Genomic DNA, 26,026 nt, shown 5'->3' on the forward strand with positions numbered 1-26,026 from the left:
CTCTTGAGTTTCTTCATTTATTCCATTTATTTCTCCTTCTCTCCTTTTTTTGCTAGAATTGTCACTTCCAGAGGTAAAAGGGAGCTCTTTCCTAAGATCTCTGGCCTTCATAACCCAGTGTCTCCTGTCTTTACTGGCTTCTGCTTGTCTGTCCTCCTCAGAGAACTTCCTTCTCCTTTTTTTTACCCTAAAGATGGGGACACAGCCCAATACTCTACTCTCAAAAACTGTTTTTATTTTCATGCTTTTCACTATTACCTCTGCCTGGTATGACTGGGGAATGAGGCAATAACCACCTCATCTCCTGTGCCATCTTGGACCTCACACCTCACATCTACTTACTGGTCATCTTTTGAATACCATCTGTCGCCTCCATTATGGTGCATCCTGCACTCTCTCAGTCTTGTTGCCTAGTCACTTGTACTCCCTAAGGACATCTCATTTATCTGGTGCCCTCTTTCCCCTTTGACACTGCCCTAGAACAGGTTCCATTCTCTATTGTCTCTACCTAGTGAAAGCCTTCTTACTCTCCTTACCTCTCATGCCCCTTCCCCAGGACTGCAAGAATGAGCTACTGATGTGTTGTGATCCATCACCCTGCTGCTCAGAAAATTTCAGTAAAGCTCCCATGGTCCAGAGGATAAAATCTAAACCTTCTTTGAAGAATTCAGGAATCGGTGTTACCTAGCCCTACACATTTCCCATCTTAAAGTTGGCAGTTCAGCAATATGAAATGATTATAATTCCCTGAACACATTCCGCTCTTTCATATTGAGCCCTCTGTCTGGGACCCTCCACCCCTTTTTCTTTGTCAAACTTCTCTTTACTTTTTATTTATTTATTTTTATTTATCTTTAAAAAATTTTTTGAAGATCTTATTTACTTGTCAGACAGAGAGAGAGAGAGAGAGCATGAGAGCTCACAAGCAGGGGGAACAGCAGGCAGAGGGAGAAGCAGGGTCCCTGTTGAGGAAGGAGCTTGATGCAGGACTCGATCCCAGGACCCTGGGATCATGACCTGAGCTGAAGGCAGACACATAACTGACTGAGCCACCCAGGCATCCCAACTTTGAGAATTTTTTTTTTCCAACTTTGCAAATTATTAAGCACTTCTGAGTTCTCTTGATTCTGACAGGATTGTGCAGATGATCTTCTGGACACCAGGTCCCAAGTGAATACAATGAGCAAACCAAGGCCACATATACAACCGTTAACCTCATCGAAATTGTGTTTGGCTCTGAGTCTCGTGTTCCCATTCTTCTTTTATTCTTGCCTCCCTAATTTTGGTTTATCTTTTTATTTGGTGACCCATTTCCTAAGTATTATTAGGTTTTTGACAAATAGAACTTAATGAACTACAATAAAATTGTTATTTTAACATTTTCAGGGAACATCTAGTAGAGGTTATTTGTGTAATAATCATTTACTAACAGAATTAAGTAGTCAAGTGTCTAAGAAATGTAATTTTCAAATACAGACTTGATCTCACTCTGCTTCAACTTTTGAGTGATTTTCTAATGGTTCTGTCAAAATGACTTTCTTTCTAATCCTAAACCAGCTTATATGATTTGTAAAATGGCAAGGGGTTAATTAAGAGATCCTATTGCTTCTTTTTGCTTATTTACTATTTCCGAAGGAGCCGTGTCACTGTATCAGAGCTATTAGTTACACCATCAACATGAAATTATTTCTCTGCAAACTGAAAATTTTCTTCAATTTGACAGCATTTTGGTGCTGGATAAAAGTCAGTGCAAGGTATGTATATTCACAGTTATATATTTTTAAAGGAGACCAGCAATGTGGAAATTTTTGGTTCTAGAGTCAAAATTTTCATTGCTGGAGACCAGTAGGACACCATGACGATATGCACCATTATAGCCTCATCAGGATATCATTTTTATACTTTGATTTCAACCTGCCTCCTTTCCCACCAATGTCAGTCCAGTGCTGGGTGCGGAAGGTACCTACCCCCAACTTCCGCACAGATACCCCATGGAGGACTGTGCCACTCAGTGACATGCCCTGTCCTACTCTCCACTTGCTACCCATAGCCTGGGAGGAAGGAGTGTTGGAGGTGATTATAGGCCTCTGGGCAACCAGTAGGATTTTATGCCCACTCTTGTGATGTGTGCATTTGGAACCATGCCTTCATTCTCTGGCAGCACCAGCATAAAACATTGGTGTGCTGAGTAATATGGGACCCATAGTATTCCATGGTGTTTTCTTAGAACCATTCTGAAAGCTGCCTTGACCATAAATATCTCCCTCAGCCTCTTTGACAAAACAATTAAACTATGCCCTACGTGTACATGGCACTCCACAGTTGACAGAGCCCTATCACTAGCATCATATTGTCTAATCTTTATGAAGCTGGGTTGGCCTGGTAGAGTAATCTGTTTGTTTGTTTGTTTGTTTTTTCTAAGATTTATTGGTCCATTACGTTAATTGAGGTAAAGAAACCTTTTAAAATTTACAATAGTTTATCAAGTAATATAAATTTTTCTGTTTACCTCAAAACATAATGCTAATCTCATTATAAACAATGGACAGAATTTTTAATACCCAGATATATGAATAAAAGTTGACGAAGTAGACCTCATACCAGCATCAAAAATACAACAAAACTTTCATTTTTCTTTTTACAATCACTGAATTCCATAACAAAGAGAAAAAGGGTAACTTTTTTTTTGCCCCAAGTTTTAATTTAAATTTCAGTTAGTTAACATACAGTGTAATATAAGTTTCAGGTGTAGAATGAAAAAGTTTGGTAGCTTCATGAAACAAAGACTGTGATCTATAAATCTCACTTCTCATCTACACATGTTCTCAAACACATTTTGGGGGGGGCAATGGCTTTTGATTTGGACTATTGGCAGCATGGAGAAAAGAGAACACATTTACGTGGGGACTTCATCAGCACCTCAGTTTTTTTCCTTTGAAAATTTTAAAGGTAAGAAATGATTTCTAAAAATAAGAAGCACAGTCCATAATTTGGACATGACTTAAGCAAAAGTTTTTAATCTCTTTTTCAATAGTTAAAAAGAAAGTTTGCTGGCAATTTATTTCAAGGGAATATATCAGATATACATCATCTCTCAATGCATTGCCAGTGTACAGACGTTAGGGACAGGCACAAATAAGTACAATGGTCAGGTTGTCTGCTGGACAGGACCAAAACCTCAGGGGTGTCTGGGTGAATGGTGCTGATTGTTAAGAACTGCTGGTTTGGTGTTCACTGAAAGTCCAGCTGACATGGGCATCATTTTATCACACTGATTCACATTTTGTTTGCAAGCTACCTTCCCCTCCACATTTCTGCCCTGCTGAAAAAGCAGTCCCTCTCTTCTCCTTCCACTTTTGTTGTGACTAAAGGGTTGGTCTGAGACCAACTCTCTGTGTCAGATAGGGGTGTGGACAGGTATTATCTGCTCTGCCCTGGCCTACAGGAAATTCAGAATCATCTGGTAAGTGTGGTGCTGCGGGGTGAGGTGCGTGTGCCATGCGCGATCATTGGTTAATAGGAAACACATCGTTGGTTAATAGTCAACACACAGGTGTTAGGTCTTCGACATTTCAGTCTGTGGAGAATCTCTTAGCTGAAGCATGCTGCTCTGAGGCCTTCACAGCATCTTTAAGAAGCTCTTCTGCAGAATTGGATAAATCCTTAATATTGTCATAAGCTAGAGTTCTTTGTATCTGTGTGATCTGTCAGTGCTGATACTGTACATCCTCCACAATCAAAAGTGTGTCAAAGGCACTAAATTAATCTTTTATACTTTAAAACAAACAAACAATAAGGTTTCGTGGGCCTTGTGTTTTGAGTAATTCTTTGAAGCAATGGATGAAACGGCCTCAGAAATGTTGAGAGACTTAGGGAAGGTCACCATTATGTAGGTGCTAGATCACTTGCTCTCAGTCTGAAGTCCTTTCCACAATCAAACAAACTGTAGACACAGAAACAGATAACTCTTTTAGAGAGAGACAAAACCCCTTAAAAGAGTACATCTGGAAATAAACCTTAATATGCAAATCTTCGCTCAAGAGTGGGAAAGCGTGGACAAATGAGTAAGTACCACAGCCTCTTGCATATTCAAAAAAATAACATTAATTCCAGGATTATAGATTTAAGACATGATAGTTACTAGAAAACTTCTAGATTGAAAATGCACATCTGTATATGCATGTATGTTTACTTAAAAAAAAAATCTATCACTTTGGATGTTTGTGCATCTCTTAGTTCCCCATTTTACATGTTGGGTCCACAGCTGCTTCTTTCTGATCCCTACACTTCAAGTCACTGTATTACCTTTTAATGACGGTATGACTCATTTTAGTTAATTGTAATAATTAACTGTGTAGCCAATAAAGTACCAAAAAATTACAGATTTTTGAATATGTTTCCAGGAATAGTTCAGTTTTCACATTTAATATTTGAACCTCATATTTATCACATGTAGCATGAAACTGCTTCTGTTTTAAAGAATAATGGCATGTTCACTGTGAAGAGTATGAAAAGCAGCAAGTGTACTTCCCTCTGTCATATAAAAATATGTGACATTTCCCTAAAAAATTCCTCGTTTTTAGAATATAGCTAATAATTGGTAACAACTTTGTATGGTGCCTGATGGTAGCTAAATTTATCGTGGTGATCGCTTCATAATGTACATAAACGTTGAAGCACTACATCATACATCTGAAACTAATATAAGATTGTATGTCAGCCACACTTCAATTTACTTATTTGTTTATTTATTTATTTTAAGATTTTATTTATTTATTTGACAGAGATAACAAGTAGGCAGAGAGGCAGGCAGAGAGAGAGAGGTGGAAGCAGGCTCCCCGTGGAGCAGAGAGCCCGACATGGGGCTCGATCCCAGGACCCTGGGATCATGACCTGAGCCGAAGGCAGAGGCTTTAACCCACAGAGCCACCCAGGTGCCCCTACACTTCAGTTTAAAAAAAAAAAAAAAAAAGAAATTCCCTGAATATAGAGGTTCTGGACCTTCCCTACTGTTAAATCTAAGTGTATCCTTTCCCAGACGATAGCGTTTCCCTTAGGACTTTGGTACATTTCATAAAAAGGAAAATATAGACAGTGGAAATAGAAATAGAAGAGTTCAAGCACAGTAGCTCATCATATGTATGTTGGAGGTTATTATGTACCATATAAAGTATAATGAAGGGGCGCCTGGGTGGCTCAGTGGGTTAAGCCGCTGCCTTCGGCTCAGGTCATGATCTCAGGGTCCTGGGATCGAGCCCCGCATCGGGCTCTCTGCTCAGCGGGGAGCCTGCTTCCTCCTCTCTCTCTGCCTGCCTCTCTGCCTGCTTGTGATCTCTGTCTGTCAAATAAATAAATAAATTAAAAATCTTTAAAAAAAATAAATAAATAAAGTATAATGAAGACCTCCTCCCCTAGGTTTCAGGGACTAAGGGCGGCACAGGTACAAGAAACTCAAGAAGTCAAAGAAATACCTATCTTTACTCAATGGAAAGATGCCATAATTCAACATGAGTAGAATGATTAAGAAGGAAAGTTTACTGGATTCAACTATGCAGCTAATGATTCATCTAGCTCTCACTTGAATTTTAAACATTGGCTTGAAAAAGGATTTCACATGAATTTTTGTTACTTTTGGATAGCTCTCATGCATGATTTGTTGACTGCATCTCTGAAGAACAGAATTGGTGATGTTGTTTGGCTGCTCATTCCAGAAGGTTCACGAGCCAAAAGCCTGCTGCAATGAAGCCATCCATATGGTCTCAGAATGTTAGGATGGTGCGGATGCTGCAACAGGAAATAAAAGACATATTAGTTGTTTTACTGTTCAGATAACCCACCCTCTTCCATGTGAGAGTTCAAGGAACATTCAGCCTTGTCGCAGTGAGAGGCTCTTTGTGGTTCCCTCTACTTTGTTCACATTCCTGTGCATTCACGTCAAGTCAAGTAGTACGGTGGGTCTGCTTTTGCTGGTCCTCTCTTGTGTGTTCTCCTGCCTTAAGCTCAATCATAACATCCTGAGTAGGACTGTCATTTAGGCTTCGTTGTATATGAACATCCTCCAAAAATCACTTTGGAGAGCATGGATATCTGGCATAATAACGCAAAACAACAATGGATAATGGCGTGTAATAAATTCTTGCTGTTTGTCACATATTCTGTAAATGCTTTTCATATATTTTATCACTTAAACTTCAGCTGAAGCAACCATGCTAGGAGGCCGGTCATAATGTTTCCTTTTTAGAGATTAAAAACACTGAGAGAGAGGTTTATAACTTGTTCTAGGTCACATATCTAGTGTGGGGTGTGAGAATTTAAACCTAAATATAAAGTTGCAGAAATTACAAAATGATAGATAACTTGCCTGAAGGAACCATAATGTAATAAAGACCACCTTGAAGGTTTCATAGAGCTTTGATAAAGAAATGTTGAAGGATTCTTAAAAATAGATTATAAAGTTGATTTGTATTCAGAAACTTCATTTTTGTGGAGATTAGAAATGTAATACTTACACTGGAACTCATGTCCTTCCTAAAATCTTCTTTTTTTTTTTTTTAAAGATTTTTATTTATTTATTTGACAGAGAGAAATCACAAGGTAGAGAGAGAGGCAGAGGCAGGCAGAGAGAGAGAGGAGGAAGCAGACTCCCTGCTTAGCAGAAAGCCCGATGCGGGGCTCGAACCCAGGACCTGGGATCATGACCTGAGCCAAAGGCAGCGGCTTAACCCACTGAGCCACCCAGGCGCCCCTAAAATCTATCTTCTGATGGATATATACTTTTAGAAAAAGATGGTCTTTGTGCCTTTAATACATACATATATATATTCTTATATTTAATAAGGGAAATATATATAATTTTAGAAACAAAGATAGTGTGAGGAAGAAAATAAAAATTACTTGTAATCTCATATTCACAGATAATCAGTGCTAATATTTTCTTGAATTTTGATCAACTTTTTTTTAGAGTATGTCAATTTTTTACTGCTCATATTGAAAACTTGGGGTCATCCTGTATATGTTTGTATTCTCAATTCTGTAACTTAAAATTACAATATGAGAATTTCCAAATTTCATGAAATAACTTCTTTTTAATGGCTTCATTGATTTCTAGTACATTGTTGGAATTTATTTAACCATCCCCTTAATGTTGGCCTTTAGTATGTTTCCAAGTTTTGATAATATAGATAATAGATGAGTGTGCTTAAATAGATGTATGTTTGTATCTCTGATTATTTCTGTAGAATAGTTTCCCAGAAATGGAATTGCTGGGACTAAGAATCTAAGTTTTTTTTAAAGGTTTCTGATACAAATTAACCAAATTACTTTCCAGAAAGGATGAAATCTGCTGCTCTCCTTTCTCAATAAGACTTGTCAGACTGCCCAGTATGTTATGTGTGTGGGTGCTGAAGAAATTTATTTAAAGTTGAAAAACTCATGAGAAGTGTGTGATAGCAGAAAAAGTTATGGGCAATGCAACTAGAAGGTGGGAGTTAGCTATAACTGCCTAGTTCAAGTTATACCTCATGTATAAATGCAGACGACAGAATTCTTCTTAGGTGGTTATTATAGTTAAATGTTAGAGGTAGGAAATGGAAATCGGCTTTTTCCTAATCTTGGAAGAAAATGTAAGACTTCAGCCTTTAAAAGAGCATTCCCCTTTACAACACAGGCATCCCTCACTCTTTCTCCTTGCAGATGCTGCGTTCTTTACAAATTGAAGGTTTGTGGTGACTGTGTTGAGCAAGTCTCCCGTTACTACTTTTCCCAACAGCGTTTGCTCACTTCCTGTCTCTATGTCACATTGGGGTAATTCTTACAATATGTCAAACTTTCTCATTGTTGTTATATTTGTTCTGGTAACCTGTGATCAGTGATCTTCGATGTTTTTAGGTAATTGTTATGTATTATGTAATTGTTTGGGGGCTATCATGAATACGCCCATAGAAGATGATGAACTTAATCCATGAGTATTGTGTGTATTCTGACTGCTCCTGGCCATTCCCATCTCCCTCTATTTCCTGGGACTATCACCCAAGACACAACAATATTGAATTAGGCCAATTAATAACACTGCAGTGGTCTCTAAGTGTTCTAGTGAAAGGAAGAATCAAACTTTATTGCAGTCTTATTTTAAGAAATTGCCACAGTCGCCGCAAACTTCAGCAATCCCTACCCCGATCAGTCAGCAGCCAATGACACTGAGGTACGACCCTCCACCAGCAAAAAGATTACAACTGGCTGAAAGGTCAGATGATGATTAGCATTTTTTAGCAACACAATATCTTTTAACGAAGGTATGTCCACTGTTTGCAGACATACTGCTATTGCGCACTTACTAGACTACAGTACAGTGTAAAAGTAACTTTTATAAGCACTGGGAAAGCAAAAACTTCCTTTGACTCACTTTACTGCATATGTGCTTTATTGCAGTGGTCTGGAGACAAGCCCACCATACCTCTAAGGTATGCCTATAATTTTTAGTTGTGAAAAGTTCTTTGTAAACTGAAAAAAAAAAAAAAAACTGGTGTCTTTTAATGAAAAAATTAGTGATATCTGTTTAGAAAAAAATATCAAGGTAGTTCTACCTGCTTCCATAATTAAATAGGCCCTTAATCTAATTTAAATTTATTTGTAGCCATTAAAGGTCAACCTTTTTAGGTGGCCAGGCAGAGGCTGCAGTGACTTCAAGTTATAGTTAAGACTGTGTGACTGATTCTTTTCCTTGCAAGGGTGACTCTTCTTTAGTAAGTAAACCTGAGTGGCTCTGATTATTCAGAGTCACTGTAACCAAAATAATTTGGTTTCAGTAGAAAAGGAAGTAAGAAAGCAATTGTTTTAGTTTCTCACAATACAATCTTAATTGTTGTTTATATCCAAAGACTGAACTACGAATAGAGAAACAAGGAACTCCAGTATTTTTTCATTCTTTCACCTTTTTTCTCTATTGGCCCATACCCACCATAAAAAGAAATTTAGTATCTACCTCTTTCCAGAGCGAAGCAGGCCAAATCCTTCATTTATTTTTTCAAAAGGTAAAACATGGGTTATTAATGGATCCAGTGGAAACTTCTTAGCCATAAAATCAGCCACAAGTTTGGGGACAGAATCTTTACTCTTAAAGCCTGAAAAGAAAACGACATCATCCTAAGTTTCAGCTATGGGTAAGAGGAGAAATGGAGAGGAGACTTTCCAAGCAGATTTAAGAGGAAAGTTTATAGAAAGTGCTATGTCCCACAGACTACTATTACTGAGGCTAAAAAGAGATAGTATTTCAATATCAATTTGCCATGTTATTTTTTTAATCCACCTGGATAAACTGGGGTTCTTAATTATTAGCTCTCCATAGTGAAATTATACCGTAGGTGCTTATTCCCAAAATCAAGGAGAAAATTTAGCCTAATTTTAGGTGATGAGAGCACACGTGAATGACTGCTATGGATTTCCTGGGTCCTGTGAGGTATTTCAGTGCCTTGTGCCATCATGGGTATAAAAGAAGGGTACTGGAAGATTCTAGTTAACTTATGGGAACACCAAAAATTGTGTCTTTGAACCTTCTGTGTGCATCAGATTCATAAATCTAGTTGATTTAGAGCCTATAGCTTATAAAGGAATTTTAATTTATTTTTAACCATGTTGCTTTTTAAAACCCGGTTTTGTCACTTGTAAAAGGGAAGAACTCCTGAGGTTAATAAGAATTCAGCCATCAAGCCTAACTACATACCACCAAAAATTGCTCCTTTCCAGGTACGTCCGGTCAATAACAACATGGGGTTCATAGAGAGATTTTGTGAATTAGGAGGTACTCCTACAATGACGCTTACACCATAGGACTCCTGACAGCAGGACAAGGCAGCCACCTGGAATAAAATTAGTATTTAGCATCATTAAAGTGAATTTTCTGATAGTTCTCACTCATGATGCATGGTATCATGCAATACTGATTTAATTAGATTGTGAGTGTGTTCGGGGAAGAGATAATGTCTTTTGTTTCTTTATTCCCCATTGTGCCTAGAATCGTGCTGTGATTATTTTAGGAAATGTCCAGAAAATCTTTTTTTTTAGTGAGACCAGTGGATGAATAATTTGTGCATGCATAATTCTTCCTTATAAAATAATGGAGGCAAACATCATTACAAACATATCTATATAAAGTCTGAGTCCTCAAGTAAAATTATTGTTTTGTCATCACATGGCTCTCAGGCAGTCTGTGAGTTGATTAAGTTATTTTTCATTTATTTATCAAGTCAATATTTTGAATGCAGTACTTTGAACTATGTGTTTTGATGGCAAACAAGATATAAGGTCAATTACATCATCAAAATTGGTCTCTTATCCACTTGATGGTCTCCTGGAACTTCACAAGAAAGACTAGCCCCTCCAGTCAAGTTTTTAAACATATTCCATTGTAAGAGAATTGTTGAGGACCTCCCTGCCCCAGCAATACATAAGGATTCATCCTTTGATTTCGGAATATGATGTATATGAGACCAGGTAACCTCAGAAGATGTGGCTGTTGGGTATTTGGTATCTTCACATGAAGTAACAATCCAATTTCACAGAATAAAAGAGAGAGAAAACAACAGAAAAAAGGCATAAGAAGAAATGCTACCACCCTGAATAAAGTTGGATTCCCTTGGAACTTCTGTCCTCTGAAGTTGGCATATTGTCCCAAGTCAAGGCTACAAAGAGCTTAACTCTTAGGGCAGTGCTCCCTATTACAGCACTCCTGGGATTTACTGGAGAACCTCAAAAGGTGGATTTGTTGGCTTCTGGAGACTGTTTCAGTAGGATGCTAGAGAATTCTGGTTAGGTGGACTATAACTGGAGATGTGTTCCTCATTGCAATTGATGATATTTATAATTATTTGAAAGTAGCGTTTTGTATATTCCAACGGTGATGGAAACACTGCAAGATCAGAAACAGTATTGCAGGGCACCTGGGTGGCTCAGATGGTTATGCATCTGCCTTTGGCTCAGGTCATGATCCCAGGTACTGAGATCGAGTCCCACATTGGGCTCCCTGCTCAGCAGGGAGTCTGCTTCTCACTCCCCCCTCTGCTCCTCCTGCTTGTGCTCTCTCTCTCTCTGTCAAATAAATAAATAAAATCTTAAAAAAAAAAAAAGAAACAGTATTGCATGTCAATAATACTAGCTACTGTTTATGGAGCTTATCATCTGACAGGTAACACTGTGCTAGGTATTTTACATGTGTTATCTCATGTAATTTATAAACCATGCTATGCGATATGTATCTCTTAAATTTTTTTGGTGGAAAAAATATTTTGACTTTCTAAAGCATTCAGCCCAACACATAGATATTGGGTGCTAACTCTGTGCCAGGCACTGTGCTGTCTGCTGTGGCAAAATGGGGCAGTGTGGTAAATGGTAAAATGCAATATTTTCTATTAATAAAATGATACTGGTCTAAAATTGACCATTATCTCTTCTGGCCCAAGTATGATATATGAAAAGAAATAAAAACTTATTAAAACATAAAAAATTGTTAAACCATTTTTGTTAAGAATGTGGGGAAAAGTCAAACTTAGCAGTCTGAAAATAGAATTTATATTATCAATATTTACTTGAATTTGAAATTTTTTACTAAAAATTAACAAAGTAAATTTGTAATGGCTTAATTAAAAAAAAAAAGACCCCCTTCCTTCTCTAAAGGGGAACTACTGAGACAGATTTGCTTAGCTGATGGAATTAAAGATTTCTCATAGTAATAAATTGAATATCCCAGGTAACCAACAGGGGATAGAAAACCACCATTCATAGTTTTAAACATATTATTTGTATATAATATTTATATTCCGCTGCCTAAAAGTACACCCTGGAATGTAGAGACCGATATCTCAGGGCATTTCCTGTTACATACCATGGTGTCAAGCCGCCCGATGACTTCAAATGAAAAATCCACACCGCCACCACTCATTTCCTTCAGCACGTCCTGGATGGGTTCCCTGTAGTCCTGAGGGCTGATGCACTCAGTGGCACCCACCTCTTTGGCCTTTGCAAATTTGTCTTTGTTGATGTCCACCCCAATGATCCTGGCTGCTCCTGCTGCTTTGCAGCCTATGATCACAGACAGGCCGACTCCTCCAAGGCCAAACACCGCACAGGTGGAGCCCTGGGTGACCTGTATTTACAGAAAATGCCAAATGCATTATTGAAGCTTCATTACTTCCCTTTCAGGGATCCACAGAGCGGGTGGGTTGCTGACTCTTGGATTGGAGGTGTGCCAGATAAGGCTTTGGAATCTACTGCTGGTCTTAATTCTGGGAGTAGAGGATCCGTGGGCTAGATGTTCCTCAGAGGCAACCCCTTCATCTCATTGACATCTGCTGCCTCAGAAGCTTGCAGAACCTACTCCACCTGATGCATGTTGGTGCTAGCAATACAGTAAATTACTAAATGAGCTCCCAGCTCTAAAATTTAGTGATCACATAAAGAACAAGTAGAGAAGAATAATTGTAATAATAATTGTGAAAATTACAACTTTACTTTTGCCTAACTAAGCATCAATAGCTTTTTTGTCTGTGGTAAACAGATGAATTCTCTAGGAAATGCTCCTCAATTCCTTCCGAGGCCATTTTTGTGCTCATAACTGATAACCTAAATTTTGTAGAGTATATCAATGTTATTGTGGTAACAAGGCAGAAAGCTACCAGCAAATCTATGAAGAGTGATCTCTGATTACTGTGAGAAATGGCTCTCCTTTTAGTTCCTAATAGTCTGAGTATAACCAATTTTATCACTCATTGTCATTCCTACCTTGGCAACGTTGACTGCAGACCCATATCCAGTAGAAAATCCACAGCCAATGAGACAGACTTTCTCCAATGGTGAGGCTGCATCGACCTTGGCCACTGCAGTCTCATCCACCACTGTGTACTGGGAGAAGGTGCTGGTGCTGATGAAATGGTGGATGGGCTTTCCTCTGCAGATGAACCTGGTAGTTCCATCCTTCATGAACCCCCGAGGCTTGCTCAGACTGGCCAGTACAACACATAGACACAGAGGGCATGAGACAGGGACATAACCGATGCACAAATCCATTGGCTGTGTAAGGAGAGTATCAGAAACTTACTCATTTTTCAAGCAGAAGTTGCCTTGCGGGTGTTTACAAACATTGCATTTTCCACACTGGGGCATGAAGAGTGGAATGACTTTGTCACCTGGAAGGTACAAAACACATTCTTCTTAAATTTCTACTCAGGAATTAAGGGAGTAAGAACTGGAAGCTAATGTGTATGTATTAGAGGTGTGGAAAATCTCCAAGAAATAGAGTTTAGTCACCACCATGTCACTGGTCCCTCCCTGCCAGCACCCTTAATGGCCTGGGTTTGTATGTGCCTGAAGATTCCCAAAGAGGAAATGCGAATATAGGAAACAATGTGGATTTAAAGGACTACTTCTCCTGTGTTAATAGTTCTCTTTCATTGGGTGCCTTTTCTCTTGGGGATTTTATACATACCATCTCATAAACCCTTGATAATTAAACCTTAAATATTCTCACTGTAACTGTAAATACAACTTTCAGCTGTGAGCAGGCTGCCATCGTTCCATTAGATGCCTGGTAGACCTCAGTAGTTTTAATAGTTTGGGATGAAGTAAAAATGCATATTTTAGCAACCATTTCTTGGCTTTTCAGAGTGACTATGCATTTAGGGTTTTGTTTTGTTTTTTAAAGGAAAACTAACAAAAATGGAACAAAAAGAATTCACCAAATCCCTCTGTAGACCTCAACAATGAGTTAGGCATGCTCTTTGAGGAAAAAAACTGACTTTCAAATGTTTGTATCTGGCAACCGAATTGGTAAATTATTTTTTCTGCTTTGGTAGAAGGAACAGGGGTAAAAAGTAAGTGTGTTATTTATTATTAATTTATTTCTAACTAAAGGAAAGATTAAGAGCTGAAATTCAAACCAGATGATTTATTTTATTATTTTCTGTTGATAGGTCAATTAAGTATTTGGTAAGGGGGAGGCCACATTTACTGTTAAAGTGATTTTTTAGAATTAGACAGAATTTTTATTTTTAATCACCTAAGCAACCTATCCACAAGACCCAGAAAAGTGGTTAGGTCATAACATTTAATACATAAATTTTATATGGAGATGATGGCATGGAAATTTTCTATGTATTCACCCATAAATTGTTAAACTATTAGGATAGGATATCCTATAGGATAAAATAAATATTAAAGATAAAGTAGTACTTTGTCACCAATCATATTTAACTACTTTAAAGGTACTAAAACAGATATTGTTTATGGCAGGATGTTTTCTGCTGGGTATACTTCCTTCCCTTCCATCTAGACTGTCTCATTCATTTCATGTTCAAGATGGGAGGCCATACTGGAAGAGGAAATCAGTGAATGGGCTCCTCTTCCCATCTAAGAGGAGATCATGTTGATTTAATCGTAGACTCATGGCCCCCATCCTGTGAAATCAGCATGGAACAGTTTCCATACACTGATTTGGAGGATCAGGACATAGTCTTAATTTTTCTTATTTTGCCTCATTTGTCATTCTTTTTGGACCTGACAGAAGACAATACTCAGCAACAGTAAAATGGAAATTATTTGTTTATGAACTCTAACTTTGGCAGGCACTGCATCTTTTTCAATTCTGATGTGTCCCTGGGATCTAACCTGGTGTCTGACATCTAGTAGGTACTCACAAGGCACTTGCTAAATGAGAGAACTTATGAGTGCATGAATGCAGACATGTCTGAGTCAGACAGGGAGGAAAGAAAGGAGGAGACCTATGTTCTAGTCCCAGCTCTGCCATGACCTTCTGTAAGGTCTTTCCAGGCTGGATGATCTTGGGGTCCTGAACTGAGACACATTCCTTAAGTGAGAATTCTGTACCTGGTTTTACTGTAGTCACTCCTTCTCCAATGCTTTCCACAATGCCAGCTGCCTCATGGCCCAAGATTATAGGGAGAGGTGTGACAAGCGCTCCACTAGCCACGTGATCATCAGAACGACAGATTCCTGAGGCCACCATCTACACAATAAAGGGAGGATATTTAGATTTAGAAAAGATTAGGACCCTTTCCTTTTCCTCATCAAACAATTTGGAATAGTCCATAAAATAGTTGTTTCTGAAATATTTAAGTCTTATTTAATATACAAGAATATATCCTTTTTTATAGAAGTAGAAATTTCAGGTTAACACTAAGAAAATTGTCACTTAAGTTCTACCATCTAATGCTAATTGATTTCAAAATCTTGATGTATATCCCTTTGTGCTTTTTTCCTGTACAAACGCATAAGTTCTTTTTTTTTTTATTAGGATTATACTGTATATACTCCTTGGTTCCTTCTTAAAAATTTGATGATTTGTATGTACATCTTTCCTTGACAATAAATGTAATTCCACTGCTTGGATCACCATATAAAAAGTGCCTTTTAATGGATTTTTGCTTATTTCCAATTTTACCATTTTCTGAAATTTTTAAACCTAAAACTAAATAGAAATGGAAAAATGTTTCACCTTAATACGAACTTCATGGGCCTTAGGTGGTGCGACCTCGACCTCCTCTATGGAAAAGGGTTTCTTTATCTCCCATAGCACAGCTGCTTTGCATTTGATTACCTGGAAGTTGAACAGAAAGATGATACCAGTTTTTCCCCCCTCTTAAAGTCAAGGAGAGTGACTTTCATTTTGTTATGTGCAACATCTATCCCCATGTCTAGAAACTAACAAGGGTTCCATAGAAATGAAGGACCTCTGATTTACAAAGAGAATAAAAATACCTTTTTAAACAACAGGCAAAGCAATAACATAAGGAAAGAGAAACAGAATTAACTATAATGAGATATTGCGATAAAAGGGAATATTTTTTTTTTTTAAGATTTTATTTATTTATTTGACAGAGAGAGATCACAAGCAGGCAGAGAGGCAGGCAGAGAGAGAGAAGGAAGCAGGCTCCCTGCTGAGCAGAGAGCCCGATGCGGGGCTCAATCCCAGGACCCTGAGATCATGACCTGAGCCGAAGGCAGCAGCTTAACCCACTGAGCCACCCAGGCGCCCCAGAAGGGAATATATTCTTTTAGGCCTCTGTATGTTGGTTTTTCTTCTCCAAGGGATGTTTCTTCCTCATATTTTTTAATGTGGTTCTTAAATTGGTTATTTATCCACAACTGTTGACTAGTGCATGAAGTTCTGAATCGAAATAATTTCACTGACAGGTGTAGTGCTATTCACATGAAATCTATTGCTTTCTTGCTCAATTCTCTGCTGAAACCCAAACGATCTAACTTTATGATTTCATTTGCACATTTGCCTCTCTGCCCACAATGCCTTCTTTTTCTCTATTTGGCTGTTCTCTTCTTTTGACTTTGTTTTCCCTACTGTTTGTGTATGCTACTTGTTTGCATCACTCATTTAACAGCTTTGGTAGTCCTGTCTTTTTCATCAAATGTATGTGTAGAAATTCCTTCCATATTAGATTTGCAACAAAAATTGCCGAGGTTATAGCTGTACACACCCACTCACACCCACCCAAATTTGCACATATATATTTAAAAATGGGAGAATGGTGTGCTTGAATTTCTAGCTTGCACAGGCGACTCATGGAAGTTCTTAAAAATAAAAAGGTGAAAACATGTTTTTAGTGCTTGGGAATGTAATATAAAACTTGTCTTGGGGCTCCCAGGTGGCTCAGTCGTTGAGTGTCTGCCTTTGGCTCAGATCATGATCCCAGGGTCCTGAGATCCCAGGGTCCTGAAATGGAGTCCCGCATCGGGTTCCCCGCTCAGTGGGAGGCCTGCTTCTCCCTCTTCCCACTCCACTTGCTTGTGTTCCTTCTCTTAAAAAAACAAACAAACAAACAAACAAACAAACAAAACAAAACAAAGAAACAACAACAAAAAACAACTTGTCTTCATTGTTGCAAAGCTTATACAGGTAAGGGAGTTTTTCCCAGAAAGAATTGATGTAATTGCAAATATGATAAAAAAAATCTTCAATAGAAATTTATCCTTCTGACAATTCATTTTCATTATTTATATGTCAAATCCTTCCACTTTGCATGGCTTTTGCATTGACCATAGTCAATGCCACAAAAAATGTGAAAGCTCTTGGAAATAACACACTAATGATAGATAGGTCCTAATTATAGGGTTCTGTTCTGGGTGAATTACATGCTTGATCTGTAAACCTCACAATAATGCTACCACGGCAGTATTATTGAATTTTTGGTCTTATTTTACAACTAAAAAGATTGAGCTCAATTGACTCAGTAATTAATTGAATAATTTTCCCAAAAGTCACAAAGCTGGCTGTCCAGAGAATCCAACTTAAAAAAGAATCATCCAATTTTACTTGTTTGCTACCCCATGGTAGTGAAAGATTAACAAAGGTTAAATAGTAGTAGCAGCAACAGTAGTAATAGCAGTGACTAATGTTTATTGAATTATTTCTATGTGCCAGGCACTATCCTAAGTGTTTTGCAGTATTGATTTATTAAGTTCTCACAACCACCTTATAAAATAGATATTACTGGCTTTTAGCATTTGAGGACAATAGAATGCAGGAAGGATAAACCTAAATGGTTTTGCACAAAGCTAAAAGTGATTGATGTTGCATCCAAAGGGAGAGGATTGTTTTCATTAATACATTTGGTTTACGCTTTTGCTCTCTGACCTCCTTCTTTTAAGCTGAGTTTTGGCATATTTAACTTTCCTTTTTCCTAACTATTCTTCATTTGAAACCTAATGCCATTGTAAAGGGTAACTAGTAATGAATGAAAATAAAGAGAGTTGCAATGAGAAAACTGACAGCTGGTGGCCTGTGTGATTTTCAGCAGATCTTACTGATACAACAGGAGTGTTGTATCACAGTGTGTGTAGAAACCTCTGAATCTTTAATTTCTCTTAGCAAGATAACATACTGTGGGTGGGGTCCACTTCTAGCATAACACCTATCCTGGAAACAGCTGCACAGGCTTTTGCAATTGATCAGTTAAACAACATGAATTGTTTATGTTGCACAACCACTTGCGTGTTTCTCTGCCCCTGTGAGCACATTGAACAAACAGATGCGAATCCATGGAAGACTTGGAATCGGTTATCTGTGTTCTGGTGCTAATAAGTGATTCAAACTGTGTCACTCTTACTATTTTTTTGTAAAAACAAACAAACAAACAAACAAAAAACGGAAAAGACATTATTCCATAGGATTTCTATGGAAATTTCCTGGATTATGCCACAATCGGACCCTTTTATTTATTTATTTATTTATTTAATTTTTTAAAAATTATTTTATTTATTTATTTGACAGAGATCACAAGTAGGCAGAGAGGCAGGCAGAGAGAGAGGAGGAAGCAGGCTCCCCACAGAGCAGAGAGCCTGATGTGGGGCTCGATCCCAGGACCCTGGGATCATGACCCGAGCCGAAGGCAGAGGCTTTAACCCACTGAGCCACCCAGGCGTCCCAATAAGACCCTTTTAATTCAGAATTTGCATGCTGATATTGGCTTGCTTAACCTTGATGATTCTAATGCTTTGAAATCAATATGCCTTTTGTAAGAGATTTCATAGGAAGCTTCAAAGGATAAAATTCTCTGAACCAAATTCCTGTCATAGACCTTTTGTCAGATTTAACTTTCCTGTGTTCCTAAAAATATGATTACAAAAAATAACATATTTAAATTATGGTTTCTTAATATAAAGATAACTTCTTGATTAAGAACACAGAATTTTAGATTTGTGAATTATTAGTGATTGGCCATATCTACTGCACATTAATATAGGAAGTCAAGACTATTAGGTACAGATGCTATTCATTCTTGATAAAGATTTTTTTTTTTAAGAAATAGAAATTAAATTTAGAGATCACCCAATACAACAGAAAAAAAAAACCCTCCACTGGTTTTTACATGAAGCTTTGCATAAGCCAATTATTAACAAGACAATTTAAAAAAATATTTTTCCTTTTAATTGAACAGATGGGGAGACAATGTATAAACAGGTATTTTGCATGATTTTATGAAGGCACTTTTAGTTTTCTCATGTGTCTTCCACAAGTTACAGCAAATGCTGTAGGAAACATTAAATTGCCATTGCATAGCATTTAAAATTGAATTCAGACAGGACACTCAGGTGTACAAAGAGCTAAATTTTTTGGAAAAAAAGTGTTTTGAAACTCACCAACTATAAGTGTACTATAAGTTATATTTCAAAATAATTTATAAGAAATATGTCCCAGTTTTGTCACAGTCTATAAAGTACTCTTAACAGAGGAATAGCCTATTTTCATTGTAGTGTAGTAGAATAGCATATTGAATGAAGCACATAATGTTGATGTATTTCAGTACATATTATTTTTTTTTTAATTTTTTAATGATTTTATCCATTTATTTGAGAAAGAGAGAGAACACGAGAGGAGAGAGGTCAGCGGGAGAAGCGGACTCCCGAGCAGGGAGCCGGATGCGGGATTCGATCCCAGCATCCAGGATGACGACCGGAGCTGAAGGAAGGCAGTCGCTTAACCAACTGAGCCACCCAGGTGCCCCTAAGTACATATTATTTATAATTTTCATGTGAATTTTAAATTATTCATTAATACTATCTCTTTGTGTATTGTATAATAAGAATATATTTCTGAAAGGAAAAAAAAAGTTTTTTTGCTTACTTTTCCTACTGTGCTCATGGTTCCGTTTTCTCTTCAAGGCAGGAGACTGGTGAATCCTTATACTGTTTTCTGCTTGAGTACATAAAGTTGATACATTACACAGATTGTTTGCTTCAGTAACAACCCGTTGCACCCACATGATCTGAGGTTTTTAAGCCAATCTCCTCAGTTTATTCTCCAGCCAACTCAAATCAGAAAGAAAACATCACTGAGCCAGCGTTCACACACTGACTTTTTTTTGCAATATGCCAACTTCAATTAATATCTTGATTTCATTAGGTTAAATATTTCCCTACATATAAATTTTAATCTCCCTCTTTTTCCTGGATTCTATATTTTTTCTCTCTCAATCCCACATAGGGTGTTCAGAGTTCTGTTTTCTCATTGCCTGCACTAATGTCCAACTTCTTCTTTTTTTTTTAATCTTTAAAGATTTTATTTATTTATTTGTCAGAGAGAGAGAGAGAGAAAGCACAAGCAGGCAGAGGGGGAAGCAGGCTCCCTGCTGAGCAAGGAGCCCAATGCGAGCATGACCTGAGCTGAAGGCAGACGCTTAACCAACTGGACCACCCAGGCACCCCAGGCAGACCTTAACCCTACCAGCTATGTGCACTTGGATTTTTTATTTAAGTGTCTTTGGTCTCAGTTTTGTTATCTATAAAATGAGGATGACTAACCTCCTCAAGGAGTTGTCTGAGGAAAACAGATCATCCTTTTAAAGCGCTTAAAAGAGAGCCTGAAATAGGACAAACTTGGATGCATATTAGCTACTCGCTAAGGTTTCAGTGGTAACTACCTTATTACCACTTTCTTCTTGTTCTCCAAGCACTCCAGGGGCTGAATGTTCTTAATGTTCTTTGTGGCCTTAACATGCCTTTTGTGATCTTTCAGCTTTCCAGCAATGGTGCCACCAGTTTTCTGTATTAAATCCCCTTTGTTTGAAATCGTTTTCTATTTCCCTTACTTGAAACTAAGACAGTTCTTCTCACCAAGAGTCCTCCTGGAAGTGCATTCTCAAGTAAACAAAGTATTTACGCAGAGTTGATGTCTTTGTAATGGTCGCAGTTTGCTGACAGAAAGCACTGGAATGAGTATGTTTAAGGAGGTTGAGAAGAAAGGAAAAGATCCAGAATCATCAACAGAGAAGTGGAGAGATGACTAACAAGGCCCAGTTGCTCTTTTCCATTACAGATTGAATATAGGCCTCATCTGCAATGTTTTGCACACTGTCCATGTGCCTTCCAGCAGTTTTCTGGAGCACCTGCAAGGGGTTCAAAATATAGTACCTTTTGAATCCTGATATGATAAAGTCACTGAAAATGTGATGATCAGCCACAACAACCTATTTGCGTAAGGCTATGAAATTTGTTTTAGAATTCCCATTTATTTTGTATTCTATGAGTCCTAGAATATGACCAACTCTTTTGTCTTCATCATTTTTCTAGTTTTTGATTTTTTGTTTTCATTTTTGCCAAAATTATACATGCCTATATGTAGGCAAAAATTTTTTTCTACAAAATCTCATAAGAGACTCTTAATCTCACAAAACAAACTGAGGGTTGCTGGGGTTGGGGGGAGAGGGATGGGGTGGCTGGGTGATGGACATTGGGGAGGGTATGTGCTATGGTGAGTGCTGTGAATTGTGTAAGACTGATGATTCATATAACTGTACCTTTGAAGCAAATAATATATTATATGTTAATAAAAATAATTAAAAAGGAAAAAAGAAACAACCTCTTAAGAGAAGCAGCAGTATTGACCCTCCTACTTCTTCCTACATTTATTCCTCCCTAGCAGCCACAGCTTTCAACTTTTGAAACTTACTATATTGTTTTTTATTTCCACATCTCTTAAGTAGTATCCCTATATTCTTAACTTGGTTTTTCTTTGTGCATGTCTATTAACTTCACATTTTGGAGGATGAAAATTTGAGACTGTCATTACCACAAAAATACTCTACTTCTCTTCTGCTTCTCAAAGGAGTAACAGAATAATTTGTATTATTAAGACTATGTGAATGCTGCTTACGGGTGAGCTGTGTAGTTTACAGTGTTTTTTGTTTTTGTTTTCTCCCTTTACCTAAGCAATTCTGCTTTCCCCTAGGATTAATTTTTTTCTAAACTAGCTTGGTTTTATGGCTGACAGACACATGAAAAAATGTTCTTCATCATTAGCCACCAGGGAGATTCAAATAAAAAACCACATTGAGATACTAATGTAGGAAACAGAAGCAAAAGAAAAATTATTAAATTTCCTTACCCACTGACAAGCCCTTGAAACAGGCAGAGTGATTCCTCTAGGGATTCTCCACCTTAAGGCTTCGCTAAGGGCAAAGGGCTATCCTAGCCTGACCGACCCCTATGCCCAACCAGGATCCTGTAAATCTACTTTAACAATTTCTTTGGAAACTTCCTTTATCTCTAAACCCTCCAAGATAGTGTTGACAATCATCCCCAAGCATATGGCCCACTGATTTAAAGGGTCTCAGGACAAAAGTTTTATTACCAGTAATGAATAACCTTTTCCCCAACAATAGCAGCCCCTCAAGGTCCTGGAAACCTTGCTTCCAAAATTCCTTAGAGACTTACACCATCCCTGACTCCCTCCCACTTGCAAGTATATAATGGACCACTCCTCACAGCCCTGGAGCAGCAGCTCTTCTGCCTGTGGGTCCTGTCCCCATGCTTTAATAAACCACTATTTTGCACTGAAGATGTTTCAAGAATTCTTTCTTGGTCATTGGCCCTGGACCTCACCCTACCGAACCTCACTTATATTCTAAAATGTCATCAATACCACCTTACATCAGTTAGAATGACAAAAATTGACAAAGCAAGAAACAACAAATGTTGGGAGAGGATGTGGAGAAAGCAGAACCCTTTTACACTATTGGTGGGAATGCAAGTTGGTGCAGCCACTTTGGATAACAGTGTGGAGATTCATTAAGAAATTAAAAATAGGGGCACCTGTGTGGCTCAGTGGGTTAGAGCCTCTGCCTTCGGCTCAGGTCATGATCCCAGAGTCCTGGGATCGAGCCCCGCATCGGGCTCTCTGCTCAGTGGGGAGCTTGCTTCCCCCCCTCTCTCTCTGCCTGCCTCTCTGCCTGCTTGTGACCTCTGTCTGTCAAATAAATAAATAAAATCTTTAAAAAAAGAAATTAAAAATAGAGCTACCCTATGACCCTGCAATTGCATTACTGGGTATTTTCCCCAAAGATACAGATGTAGTGAAAAGAAGGGCCATATGTACCCCAGTGTTCATAGCAGCAATGGCCACAGTCACCAAACTGGAAAAAACCAAGATGCCCTTCAAAAGACAAATGGATAAAGAAGATACGGTTCATTTATACAATGGAGCATTATGCCTCCATCAGAAGATGAATACCCAACTTTTGTGTCAACATGGGTGGGACTGGAGGAGATTGTGCTGAGTGAAATAAGTCAAGCAGAGAGAGTCAATTGTCCTATGGTTTCACTTACTTGTGGAGCATAAGGCGTAACATGGAGGACATTGGGAGTTGGAGAGGAGAAGTGAGTTGGGGGCACTTGGGAGGGGGAGATGAACCATGAGAGACTGTGGACTCTGAGAAACAAACTGAGGGCTTTGGAGGGGAGTCGGGAAGGGGTTGGGTGAGTCTGGTGGTGGGTATTACGGAGGGCATGTATTGCATGGAGCACTGGGTGTGGTGCATAAATAATGAATCTTGGAACACTGAAAATAAAATAAAATAAAATTAAAAAAATAAATATTATTGACGAATTAAAAAAAAAACCCTAGCTTGGTTTTGTTTTTATACTTACAACAAATTCAATGCCCAAAATGTCTCTAATTCACCACTTAAGACAAATAGATGCCATCAAGCATTCCCCGCCCCCTGCCATTTTGTCTTGTAGAGAAATCCCACCTGGAGCTTTGACTTGCTCCAGAATGGCCTGGGTGTGCTCGGCCCCTGGGGCAACCTGTGGTATTGAATTCCAGTGGCTGCTGTAACAAATGTTCACAAACCGGGAGGCTTAACACAGTGGAGTTTTATTTTCCCCTGGTTCTGGAGGCCCAAGATTTGAAGTCACTATCACTGGGTTAAAATCAAGTGTCAGCAGAGGTTCGAAGAGAGACTCCATTCCTTGCTTTTTCTAGTTTCTGGCAGCTGCCACATTCCCCGTCTTGTGGTCTCACACTCCACCCTTTCCTTCCCAGCTCCTTTCTTCCTCCTCCTTCTCATTACAGTTTTACAGTGATCTGTTCTGGGTCAGACTAAAGGAGCATGCTGTCTTTCTGGCATGCAGTGGTTTTAAACAAAATGAGGATTAACTTTTCAGTTTGAGAAAATTTACCTAAACTGTTTTATTCATACTCACTCCTTCCTTCCCTCTCCCACCCTGCCTTCTCTGTTCTTTCATTCATTCTGGAACTCCTCTTATTCATATAGTGAATATGTTGACACACTACTCTCTTTCTCTCCCCGGCCCCTTTTTCCTTTTTCCATCTCTTCGTATTTGTGCTCCCTCCAGCTTCAAACCTCTTCTTACATGAAGGCACAGGTGGCATAGGGTTTCCAAAGCCTAGCACTGATGCCTCATTTTCAGTTGCAGGTGGAATTGAAGCCTGGGGCGATGAGCAGCAGGGTGCCGGCAATGAAAAATTTGATTTCTAAGATTAAGAGTTTCTACTTAGGCTGGCTTGCCCCCAAATTGTCACCTCTGAATTTATACATCTTATATTCATGGAAACAGGAGACCTGATTCTTTTTTTTTTTTTTTTTTTTTTTTTTTTTTTTTTTTTTTTTGGTTACCATGCCTGTTAGTCTCCTGAGAAATTGTAGATAATATTTCTAGGATGACTGATAAGTTCATGGTCCAGTTCAGACCTCTGCTACAGCTTGAACAGTGACAGCTTGATAATAACACATCTCAGTGTGCCAGAGACATTGACTGTTATCCCAGAATGATTATAATAGCTTACCCCTTGCTTTCAGAAGTGTGGAGTTCATGTGGTTAATTATGGGATTACCCTGCTTCTCCTTCCGTGTGAGCCTGAACAGAGGCTAGTGGACACCCTGGATGGGACCTAGATTTAGTCAGCTCCAAAAGGCTTGCTGGGAAGAGAACAAATCTCAGAGTTTCAAGAGTTAGAACTTGTTAACTGTTTGCCACGTAGTTCTGGTAGTTGGGATCTATTTCAGTGATATTGTGACAATTAACTATAAAGAGTAGTACAAAGTATCAGTTAGCTAACCTTTACTACTTTATGAATAATATATAAGCTGGTCTAGGGTTAAAAAAAGAAAAGGCTAATGTGATTTAAAAAATTTGACAGACTCATAAGAAAATTACTCTCAGAAGCTGAGTTAGAATGAATCAAAGTCTGTATTCAATAATTACATAATACTTAAATATTTAATTTTGTTAGGAAATGAGTAGAACAAAACCTTAATCAAGTAGCCATTGAAAGATCTGAAAGCAGTGACTGCACTGAAGTTTCATTTGTATAAAACTTATAAGAACCTGGAAATGGGCCATTGCATAAGAACAGATAGAATTATTGAAATGAGAAAGAATGAAAAGTGCAATAGTTATACTATAGCTTTAATCAAATTGGTATTTGTAGAGTTTAATGGTCATAAATGTGGAGTTGGGTGTTTTTCTTTTTTTCTCTGACTTAAATCCAGAAGACATTCTGTGTGCTGCTAGCATAAACAACAGAGAAAGAACTTGCTTATTGGTGTAAACTGCATGCTAAGTGGAAATTAAAAAAAAAAAAAATCCTGGTTTGCACAGCTGTGTGAAAGATTGTCCAGGTAAGCTTTTTAAGGCATTTACCATGTCAACAAACATAAGAAATTTTCTTTTCAATGAAGGCAAATCAGAGAAAAAGCAAGATCATTCTTATGTAAGCCTGATGTTTCTGATTTCCTACTCACCTGGAAATCCAGGAATTGTGGAGGAATTGTGGTAATCTTGGCAGGCTCTAGTTGTCTTAAAGTAGATCACTGTAGTCTCAAAACAGAGCTAATATTGTTTACTTTAATGTTAAAAGTAAGTATCTTCGTGAAATGCTTTGTCTGGAATCTAAGTTGCAGAGAAGAGAAGGGAAGAATGCTAAAAAAACAACTTTAGGAATAAGTTTTTCTCCTGAGTCTAAATTCAGACCTTGGTAAAGTAGACTCTAAAAGAAAGGCTGGAGTGCAGTATATTCCTTTATAAAAGAGAATTCCAAGGCACCACCCCCTGCCCCTCCCCTCCATGCTCAAATAAAAATAGCAGGAAGGGTTTAGAGGAGTTCATGGGTTATTTATAAGACACATGGTGTCTTCTCCTACAGGGACATTCCAAAGATTATGACTTAAGCAGTAGGCAATTATCAGGCCTGAGGGTTCTGGGCCCC

At 38.2% G+C, this 26,026-nt stretch overlaps 1 protein-coding gene across 9 annotated transcripts; it reads right to left on the reverse strand.

Annotated features, from left to right (window-relative positions):
• Window positions 1–5,459: 5,459 nt before the first annotated feature.
• Window positions 5,460–25,825, reverse strand: LOC125093203 (alcohol dehydrogenase E chain). Of its 9 annotated transcripts, XM_047718049.1 has the most exons (12): window positions 25,563–25,825; window positions 24,605–24,737; window positions 20,607–20,903; window positions 19,643–19,711; window positions 15,500–15,601; window positions 14,872–15,010; window positions 13,088–13,175; window positions 12,772–12,991; window positions 11,876–12,136; window positions 9,719–9,854; window positions 8,981–9,119; window positions 5,460–5,784 (listed from the first exon to the last, which is right to left on the reverse strand). In XM_047718049.1, the coding sequence occupies exons 4-12, from the start codon at window positions 19,658–19,660 to the stop codon at window positions 5,760–5,762; spliced, it is 1,128 nt and encodes a 375-aa protein (XP_047574005.1). In that variant the 5' UTR covers window positions 19,661–19,711; window positions 20,607–20,903; window positions 24,605–24,737; window positions 25,563–25,825; the 3' UTR covers window positions 5,460–5,759. The 9 variants fall into 9 exon arrangements, with proteins under 9 accessions (XP_047574005.1, XP_047574004.1, XP_047574006.1 ...); XM_047718048.1 differs by lacking the exon at window positions 24,605–24,737; XM_047718050.1 differs by lacking the exon at window positions 20,607–20,903.
• Window positions 25,826–26,026: the final 201 nt, after the last annotated feature.

Source organism: Lutra lutra, chromosome 2, assembly GCF_902655055.1.
Source record: "Lutra lutra chromosome 2, mLutLut1.2, whole genome shotgun sequence".
NCBI classification, from domain to species: Eukaryota; Metazoa; Chordata; class Mammalia; order Carnivora; family Mustelidae; genus Lutra; species Lutra lutra.

Bases quoted from the DNA above. Each gene is read 5' to 3' on its own strand.
- LOC125093203 (XM_047718047.1), bottom strand. The intron at 9,855-11,875 runs GTATGTAACAGG...ATTTTATTCCAG, and splicing joins TCGGGCGGCTTGACACCATG to GTGGCTGCCTTGTCCTGCTG. The intron at 9,120-9,718 runs GTATGTAGTTAG...TTTTCTTTTCAG, and splicing joins GAAAGGAGCAATTTTTGGTG to GCTTTAAGAGTAAAGATTCT.